Genomic DNA, 9,595 nt, shown 5'->3' with positions numbered 1-9,595 from the left:
TGAGCTCTGGGTCCTGTTCCCCACCACCACCACCCCCGTCATCTCCCACAGCAGGGACGCCAGGTCCTGCTGCCTAAAGGAAGGGAAAGAGAGGGGAGTTCAGGAGGCCTTGGGTTAGAGGCATTTACAGTTTCCTGCCTTCAGCCCTTGATTCTCAAAGAGAACCATTGTCGCCTGTGGGACCCCTGGAATTGTCTGTCCTCTGTGTTAGCCATGGACAGTGGGCTTGGGCTTGAGGTGGAAAGGCAGTCTAGCCATCCATGAATCATAGTGTTGCCTGGGCTGAGACAGGTTGTCAAAAAGTGTAAGTGACACTGAATCTTTTCCTAGGAGCTCTGTCTAGGACAACTCTCTGAAGAGCAGCATGGAGGAGCATAATAAAGAAGGACCAGGAACAAGCTCCCAGGACCCGGGAAGCTGCCCTGAAGACCATGAATGTGTCCTGAAGAAGATACTCCAAGAATCAAGCAGTAATTTAGAAAAAACTCTCCCACTTCCTGACGCCAAGCCCCCACCTTTACCCGTCACAGACTTGGGGCAGCCCAGGAAGTCGCCTCTCACAGGCACTGATAAGAAGTACCCCCTCATGAGGCAGCGTGGGTTCTACTCTGATGTTCTTGGCCCTGGGACCTTAGACCAACTTGGGGTGAGTATAGTAACTGTCCCCTGCCAGCCTTGACTCTTCGTGCAGGCTCCATTCACCCATCCTTTTGTCCTGATCAGTATCAATTCATTAGTTCACTGAGCTACCCGACTGTTATCCATCCATCTACCCACCCACCCAGCTATCCCATCCCTCAGTCCATTATTTTCCAACCCATTGCTAAGCCCTTCCTATGTGCCAGGCCCAGGACTGAGCACTGGAGACATAGCAAAGATAAGACAACCACACCTCTGCCTTTGGAAGTCCCCCAGCACCTACCCTGCTCACGAAGGGGTGTGTGGATGAGGCAGCATTCTGCTGGGATATAAAAGTTAGAGATTTATTTGCTGGATAAGATAGGGGTGGAAGTACAAAAGGGAGAAATGCAAGTACAAAGCCTCTGGGACCCTGAGAGAAGACATGGCCCATGTAAAGAAGTAGGTATGGAATGTGAACAGACAGATCAAGGAATGATGCTGGGTCCTGGCGGGGGGATGGGAAGGAAATAACTAGAAGCAAGTTCCCAGATCCCTGGAGGTTTTAAGTAGCCTTAGGAAAAGTTTAGAGACAGGAAAGACTGGAGAAGCAGTGAGGCTCCTCTGGTACCTACCTCAGCAGTAGGGCCAGGGTGGTTCTTGGAAAGGAAATACACCTAGAGACAACTCCTGACTCTGAATTTCTTGCCTCATGGCTTGGTCCTTGGACATAAGCTGAAGTGCTTTCTGGAAGGAAGGGAGCTGTGCTGGACTCAAATGGAGCAGCCAGGGGTGTCCCGGGTGGCCTCAGTCTGTTATCCCCCATGGTCTTTGAACAATGTGTCTGAGCTCACCCCCATATTCCTGGGGTGCTCTCTGGTGGGCTGTTGGGAAACACAAGCCTTGGAGTCAGCCCTGGGTCCTGACCATCTGTGGAATGTTGTACACACTCAGGGTTCTGGGCTTTGTTTCAGAATGTGTGCTGTGGCCCCTATATGTCCCAGAATTTGATTCGTCAAGCTGACCTCGACAAGTTCACCCCAAAAGGTCAGTGTTGGGAAGACTGGGCAAGTAGTGCTAATGGCCATTCAGACTACCTCAGGCCTCGGGGGAAATCTCCTTTCTGTCAAAAAGTCTCAGTTTCCCAGGCAGGGAGATGATGTTAGTGGATTATGAGCTTTGCAAAGACCCAGTTCCTGGGGCACTTTGTCGTGACCTCCTCTGCAGAGCTGGCCACAGTTTTCTCTCCTGGGCTAGGCTCAGTAGGGCTTGAGTTTTCTTCTCTCCCAAAAGATGGGCTATAGAGAAGCCAAGGGCATGTCTGAGCTGCACCTGAAACAGAGCCTGGCATAAGTCGATGGCTGAGAATGGAGAGGGGACTGTTGGAGGCTTCATGGCTTGCCTCGGAACATGGCTAGGGGCAGGCCTGTGGCAGAGAGAAGATGCCCTTAGAGTTCAGGTTATAAGAAGGAACCTGGCCTTATTGTTTTCCTCCTCCCACAAGCAGGATATCCTTTCTGTCAGACCCAGATGCCCCATGGTCCCAACGCATCTATCCTATATCCACCCCAAGAAAGGCCTGGCTCCTTCCTGACACTGTTCAAAATAGCCCTGTCAACCCCCAGTTTATGAACCCCTAAAATGACACAGAAAACATCACAACCACACGTATTTGTGTGCTCATGCATGGGGCTAGTTTATTCTCAATAATCTCACAAGCACCCAGGAGTCAAGAAATAGTGAACAAGGCATAGGTCCCAACCTGTGGAGGGTATGAATGTGCTCCTACCATTCATATTATGGGGAAGGACAGTGGCTCACAGCCCTCCCTCAGAAGAAGGAACAGCAGGCCCCAGCGTGGTGCCAATCAGAGGCCTTGGCAAGCACTGATAGATATCTATTCAGTTACCTGATGCCTCTGCAAAACCTCAGATACTAGCCCAGGCTTCTCCAGAATTTCAAAGGGATGCCCTTAAAATTAGCTCATGCAGTATAACTACTTTTTCACTCCATATAGGAGGAAGGGAACCAAGAGGGAGTCACCAGGATCACACAAAATATAGGCGAAAGTAGTAGCCCGTGGCATTCTATAGCATATCCCCACACCCGTTTTCTTTACCCATATGGTCTTGGTTCACCTGGTACTTTTCCCTGAGCACCTTGTCTTACATGATACACCTGTCTTAGCCAGCTGGGATGGTAGGGCAACCTATCTAATGACTCCCTCTCCCAGAATTAGAATGGGCACCTCTGTCTGCCATTGGCCTCGTAGGGGCAGCAACCATTTGGTGGCATAAGGGTCCCATGGGGACAGCTCACTGCTACAGTACAGGGCACCTCACTCCTGGAAAACAAGCCCAATGAACGTATGGGATTCAGACACTAACATGTAACACCCCATGGACATCTGGGACTGGGTGACAGGAAGGGGTCCCACCTTCTCTTCCTGCCCAGCTTCGATCCTCTCACCTGTGTTGCAGCCTAAGCACTGACGGCCTTGTGTTAGAATAATTGGTCACAGAAATGAGCCAGCATGCTGGCCTCAGATTGGCGGAACAGCCCACAGTTTCTCCTCTCTTCCTGACCATGCCAAGCCACAGACGGGCCTTAAGCATCTCACAGCGCAGGACATGCCTACAGAGCTCCCATCTGAGAATGTGCCGCATGGCATGGCTCAGGGTCCAGTTGCTGGCCCTGATCGCTCAGCCTTTGATTCTTCCTCTACCCGTAGTTGAATCGTTCAAGGTACCTGAGGACTTTCAGGAGCGTGTGGAACAGCAGCGCATTGGGACTAACACGCAGCTGCTCACCCAGACCGACTTCCCGCTAAAGGCCTACGAGCCCAAGGTGCAGGTCCCATTCCAGGTGCTGCCCAACCAGTGCCCTCGCAAAATTGAGATTGAGAGGTATGCTGGAAGGCCTGGAGAGGGAAGCCTGTCCCAGGGAGGCAGCATCTGCCGGGCTCAGGGGGCAGATGGTGAGGAGACAAGCCCCACAGCAGAGCATGTGGGAAATGTTCGAGCAGTTCTTTTAATAGCAACACATGGCTTCCCGGCTGTGGAACTGGGAGAGTAACAAGTCACTGAAGTGGGGCTGCCAGGTCAGGGTAGCAGTGGCAGGACAGCCATTGGGGTCCCGGGTCTTCACAGACACTCCTGATGCTAGCTGTCATCCCGTGACTCTCCCTGCCTCACTAGGCGGAAACAGCAGTACCTGAGCCTGGACATTGAGCAGCTATTGGCCAAGGAGGGCATCGACTCCAACAAGCTCATGCCCAGACACCCAGACCCACAGCACCCACAAACCATCGAACAGGGCCATGACCCGCTTTTCCCCACATACCTCCCATTGAAGGTGAGCCACACAGCCGTCTTGAACCCTAGCTGAGGCCTAAGGCGTCACATCCCAACGGGTACTCCCACTCCAGTCCTAGGCACTGGACTTTGTCACACAGTGAAGTAATCAGAACCTACCCCAGGCGTTTGTAGCATCCTAGGTTGAGGCAAGAGTGGTCCACAAACCAATAGCTTACAGCTTGACACCTGTGTGCCTGCTCCCTACCCCAACCCTGGTCACAGGCATCTCTAAGCAGCCAGGCTGAAGGTGCCGTGGGCATAGACCCCCGTGGCTAGAGCCCTCGTAACGGTAGGCACTTATGAAAGGGGGAGAGTGGGACGTAGGAGGGGTTTGGTACCACTTCCTCAAGGCACAAACAAGGAAACTGAGTCTGGGGAGGAGAAAGAGGGAGCATAGTCAGGCCCTGGCTCTTGCTGCCCTCTCCTCCCTTCCTCTGTGGTCCTGTGTATTTCTTGCCTGGAGTTCCTACAGGAAGGAGAGCTGAATCAGGTTGCCTTCTGAGAACATGGGGTCTCTGCTGCCTAGGCTCAATGCTCCCCCCCAGTTGTCAAGAGAGCCCATGTCCTTCTCTGAGACCCTGGACACCCTCAAACTGAGCCTTGGTGGCTTGGTTAGACATAGATCCAGGGCAACCCCCTCATTGATACACTGTGGGCCAATGGAAGCAGCAGGGGTCTTACAGATCAGTCTAGGTCAGCCAGTAGCTGCCTGATCCTGGGAGGCTGCAGAGGCCTCTGGCATGCTTGGTTTTGTTTGGCCACTAGAGGAACTGTCTCATTGGCAATTACCTGCTTTCTTCGAGGTGTTTGATAATGAAGAGTTTGATTGCCGGACTCCCGGAGAGTGGATCAACATGGGCTTGGAGCCAGGCTCTCAGAACAGGAAGCCCGTCCCTGGAAAAGCCCTTCTTCCTACCGATGACATTCTGGGGCATGGTGAGCAGGACCACCCAGGGGGTAGACAACTGTCTTGTCCCAGCAACCCCTGGCCAAGACATTTAGGCTCCCTTGGGATCTGGTAGCCAGGAGAGCCAAAGTATCTGTTGGAATCCTCCAGCTGTGATGCAGTCTAAGGATCTATCCACACAAAGGCAGGAAATGCAAAGACCAAGGCTAGCACTGTCAGAAGGTCTAGGAACAGAACAGCTTGGTGCCGTCAGATATTTTCAAACAAACAAACTTTGGGAGGTTTTAGGGATGGCTCGGTGGGTAAGAACATTTGCTGCCCAGGCATGAGAAGCTGAGTTCAGATCCCTAACACCCACGTGAAAAGCACTGTCTGTTGGACACACCCATTACCGCAGCGCTGGGGGTGTGGACAGAGACAGGGAGACCACAGGGGCTTGCTGGATACCAGCCTAGCCAAAAATGATGGCGAGTTCTAGGTTCAATAGAATATATGGTATCAAGGGACCAAGCAGAAAGCAATAGAGGAAGACATGTAATGTCCCTCCTTGGCATCCATGAGCATGCACGCAGCGATGCTCACCTGCACACACACACACACACACACACACACACATACATACACACACACACACACACACACCTCTATTGGCAGTAAACACATAAATGCTCATTGAGAATGTTTAAGGACCCAATTACAACAAACCTTGCATATCCCGCCACCCTGAAAGCGCTGTTGCTCCTGTTCTCAGCAACCCCTCAGCTCTTTCTCTTGCATCCGCAGCCCACACTACCACACACTTGGAGCGTAAATGCACACGTTGTCACATACCGTCACTCTCAGCGTCACACACCACCACCCTCCCTGGCATGTCGCTGTACTCAAACACGTTTCTACCCCACGTTCTCATGTATCTCTCCCACAGTCACATATTCACCACTAACAGGCCCTTGGCACACGTGCTCGCTGGATTCTACCCAGACTGGCATGCGCCATCCTTGCCTACATCTGTTTAGAGTGCCCACAGTCCCTCCACCGGCCCCTAGTCTTCCCCACTGGCCACAGAGGTTCTCTTCGATTGCCTGCTCTCAGCAACAGTGACGGGGGTGGGGGGACAGACACTCCATGCTGGCCTGCAGGACTAGGCCTTGTGCAGCTCTCCTAGGAAAATACCATGGTGGCTGCTGGCAGACGAGCTGAAGGCTGGGCAGGGCTGAAGTCTGCTCACTTCCCTGACTGGGGTGCAGGCCAATGTTGTGGAGCGGGTAGACCCCGTTACCCCGTCACCAGGTGGAAGGCAGGACTCTGTGAGCAAGGACAGGTTTTAAAATTCTGTGTCCTCTGGAGGCCCACGGCGGCTCACTGAGCAGGCTGGCAAAGACTCGGTGTGAGGCAGGTGCTTCTCCAGCAGGAGCCACCTGAGCAGGGGACAAATCCATGTGGGTGCTGGGACTCAAACCCGGGACCTCTGAGCCAGCTTTACAGCCCCCAAGCTCCCTTAAAATAAAAAAATAAATAAATAAAAACTTTTTTTCTTTTGAAACAGGGAATGCCTGAGTTTCCAGACTGTCCCTGAACTCACTTTGTAGCCCAGTCCAGCCCTGAACTTTTGCCACTGTCCGCCTCTGCCTCCCATAGTAGCTAGGATTACAGGCATGTACCCCCCGCCCAGGCTCTGCCCTCAACAGGCCAGTTTTTATTTGGTCACACTTTTCACGGTTCCCTGTCAGCCTGTGTCTCTCTCTGACCTGGTGAGGGTTGTGCAGAGAGGCCCAGTCCTTCAGGGTCCTCCTGTGGCTGAGGTGTCCTCAGAGGCCGGCAGGACTGTCACTTGCTCAGCTGGAGCCAGAAACTGGTATCCTGGAAGAAGAGACACCAGTCTAGTGACCTCTGAGATCCATCCCCAACATCAGCTGCCACGCTCTGAAACCCCTCTCCACTTCCACAGCAGACAGTACTGGTTGGGTCTCCCTCCCTCTGTTTTAGAGGACCCCAAGAGCCAGAAACTGAACTATAAATGGTGTGATGTCGGTGTCCTTGACTATGATGAAGAAAAGAAACTGTACCTGGTCCAGAAAACTGACAGTAGAGGCCTGGTGCGTGATGAGGCGGGAATGCCCATCGTGAATGGAGGGGTCACTCCCGAAGGTACAAGCTCCCCACCTTCCCCGAGACCTAGTCCCACCAACTCAGCTCTAAATTTGCCCTTACTGGGGTTACTAATCAGTTTGAAACAGAGGACCTAGGGAAGGCCAGTGGCTATTGATTGGCCTGTGGCTCTGAGCAGCTGGCCCAGCATGTGGCTTTCAACATGGTGCTGTGAAAGGAAACCCAAGGCCTGTTAATCAGTCCTGATTGCTCTGGAGTCCAGTGGAGGAGGGGACACATGAACAGCCAGCCCTGTGTAACTCCTGCCAGCGCAAGGCTTTTTTACAGTTTACCAAGTATTTTCACATGCATCCCTGTGTTACCCTTATGAGGTGGACAGGTCAGGAAAGGTCATTTTGTGCGTTTCACACATTTGGCTGTGAGGGCACCATGCACCATGAGGACAATGACAACTTGCTCAGAGCCACCAGCTGAGGCACAGCTGGCCAGAAGCCAGTACTGCAGCCAAGGAAGCCTGACTCTGTATCCCTTTCATCCTCCCCCCCATGCCCAGGACGGCCACCGCTTCTGGCCTGCCAGTACTGGGTGCCGCGGATCCAGCTGCTCTTCTCTGCTGAAGATCCCCGGGTGTTCACACAGCGCGTGGTGGAAGCCAACACTCTGCGCAAGAACACAGAGGCGCTGTTGCTATACAACCTGTACGTGGATTGCATGCCCACTGAGGGCCAGTGGGTCCTCAATGAGCAGAGCATGAGCAACATAAAACAGTGGGCTCTGAGCACACCACGCATGCGTAAGGGGCCAAGGTGAGTCAGGCGCTGTGGCCTCCCAAGACCCTTCTATGGGGTTGGTGTTGCCAAGGTGCAAAGCAACCACTGACACGTCTCTGTGGGGTGATGTCTTGGGCCCTCTGCTACTGTGGTAAAAACACCATCACCAAAAGCAACTTAAGAAGGAAAGGGTTTATTTCATCTTGTGCTTCCGGGTCCATCGCAGGAATCTGGGGTGGGAACTGAAGTAGAGGCCATGGAGGATTGCTGCTTCATGGCATGCTCCTCATGGCTTGCTCAGCCTGATTTTTTTATACAACTCAGGACCACCACCTGCCGATGGACGGCACCAGCCCAGTGTGGGCCGGGTTTGCCCACATCGATCATTAATCAAGAAAATGTCCTACAGACTTGGCAATGGGCAATCTGATGGAGGCATCTCTCAGTTGAGATTCCTCTTTGAAAATAACACTAGCTTGTATCAAGTTGGCCCAGGTGACTTGTTGGCTGCATGAGGCCTTAGATTCCAAGCAATGTCTGGTTTTCTCCGGTCTAACTATGGAGCCTTCTAGACTCATGAATTCTTGCTGTTTTGAAAGGGTTAGAGTGCATTGCAGCTTCTTTTTCGTTTTCATGCTGAAATGTGGCCTGTGCCCTCTTCAGGCTAACCTCCTGTCATCTCTGCTATGTTCCCATCATGCTTTGAATAAGTTCTTACTTCCTGGCACAGCAGGAAGTTCTCAGATTAATTTCTATTTTCCCAGATACAATCTTAAAACTGACTTTTGTGTGTGAATGCCTGCTCATATGTATATGCAACATGTGTGTGCCTGGTGCCCGCAGAGGCCAAAATAGGGAGTCAGCGTCCCTGGATCTAGGGTTACACATGGTTGTGAGCTGCTTTGTGAGTTCTGGGAACTGAACCCAGGTCCCCTGGAAGAGCAGACAGTGCTCATAAAGCACTAAGCCATCTCTTCAGGCTCTGAAATAGGCTTTTTCTCCAAGAATCCCTGATTGCTTCTAGTTGGGAATTTAGAAGCTAGGATTTGGGCATTAGATGTATTCATTGCTACTGGGAAATGATTGCTGGAAGGTTCTTAGAGCAGACAAATCTAGGGGAAAATATTTTTCTAGATATAATTAATCTTATATATAGCACCTGAACACACCTCCATATTTTTCTCTATACCTGTCTGTCTTTTCAAAGCATGAGCCCCTAATGATGCCTTCAAATTGACTCCAACACTGCGTGGATCATTCTCAATTTAACATACGTGTGCCTTGTTAAAAACTAAAAAGAAGAAGAAGCAGGGGACAACCGATATATTCTCTTCGAGAGGTTTATTAGGGGGGTATGGAGGAAGTGGGTAGCAGGACATGGTGGGAGAAGAGTGGGGGAAAGGGAAGGGGAAAAGGAGGGCGCCCTGAGAGAGAGAGAAAGAGAGAGAGAGAGAGAGAAAGAGAAGAGTGTAAAGAGAGGGTGTAAGAGAGAGAGAAGAGAGTAAGAGAGAGACCACGTGTCGGATCGGCCCTTTTAAGGGGGCACGGTAACCACGCCTTCCAGGTGTGGTCACCTGGCTGGCTGGCTGGCGACACATGACATCATCATAGGTTGCTGGGCAATCCAGAAGCAGGTTGTGTTCCAAAATACTAACATTCCTCCCTTTTTCTATAATTAAAAATGGGGAGCTTGGGCTGCTTTTTATAAGGTAAGTTAAAGTATATAAATTTAGGCTCATTGGAAGCAGCTCTTGGTTGTCATGCAAGAGGTTGAGAGAGAGAACAATTATAGCAACAAAATGGTCAGATTGCAAGGTCAAGAGTAAGGGAAGCCT

At 51.7% G+C, this 9,595-nt stretch overlaps 1 protein-coding gene across 1 annotated transcript in view; it reads left to right on the top strand.

The window, feature by feature from the left end:
- The first annotated feature begins 364 nt into the window (after window positions 1–364).
- The window catches only part of Dnah1 (dynein axonemal heavy chain 1), a 59,847-nt gene continuing 50,616 nt past the window's right edge, over window positions 365–9,595 (top strand). Inside the window, exons 1-7 of the mRNA XM_055612451.1 lie at window positions 365–646; window positions 1,593–1,665; window positions 3,350–3,524; window positions 3,816–3,972; window positions 4,778–4,910; window positions 6,868–7,029; window positions 7,544–7,796. Coding sequence (XP_055468426.1) covers window positions 365–646; window positions 1,593–1,665; window positions 3,350–3,524; window positions 3,816–3,972; window positions 4,778–4,910; window positions 6,868–7,029; window positions 7,544–7,796 — 1,235 coding nt within the window. The remainder of the gene's footprint in view (window positions 647–1,592; window positions 1,666–3,349; window positions 3,525–3,815; window positions 3,973–4,777; window positions 4,911–6,867; window positions 7,030–7,543; window positions 7,797–9,595) is intronic.

This window comes from Psammomys obesus, unplaced genomic scaffold (assembly GCF_907164565.1).
Source record: "Psammomys obesus unplaced genomic scaffold, mPsaObe1.curated_primary_1811, whole genome shotgun sequence".
In the NCBI taxonomy this organism is placed as follows: domain Eukaryota; kingdom Metazoa; phylum Chordata; class Mammalia; order Rodentia; family Muridae; genus Psammomys; species Psammomys obesus.
This window is presented reverse-complemented; position numbering and strand designations above follow the sequence as displayed.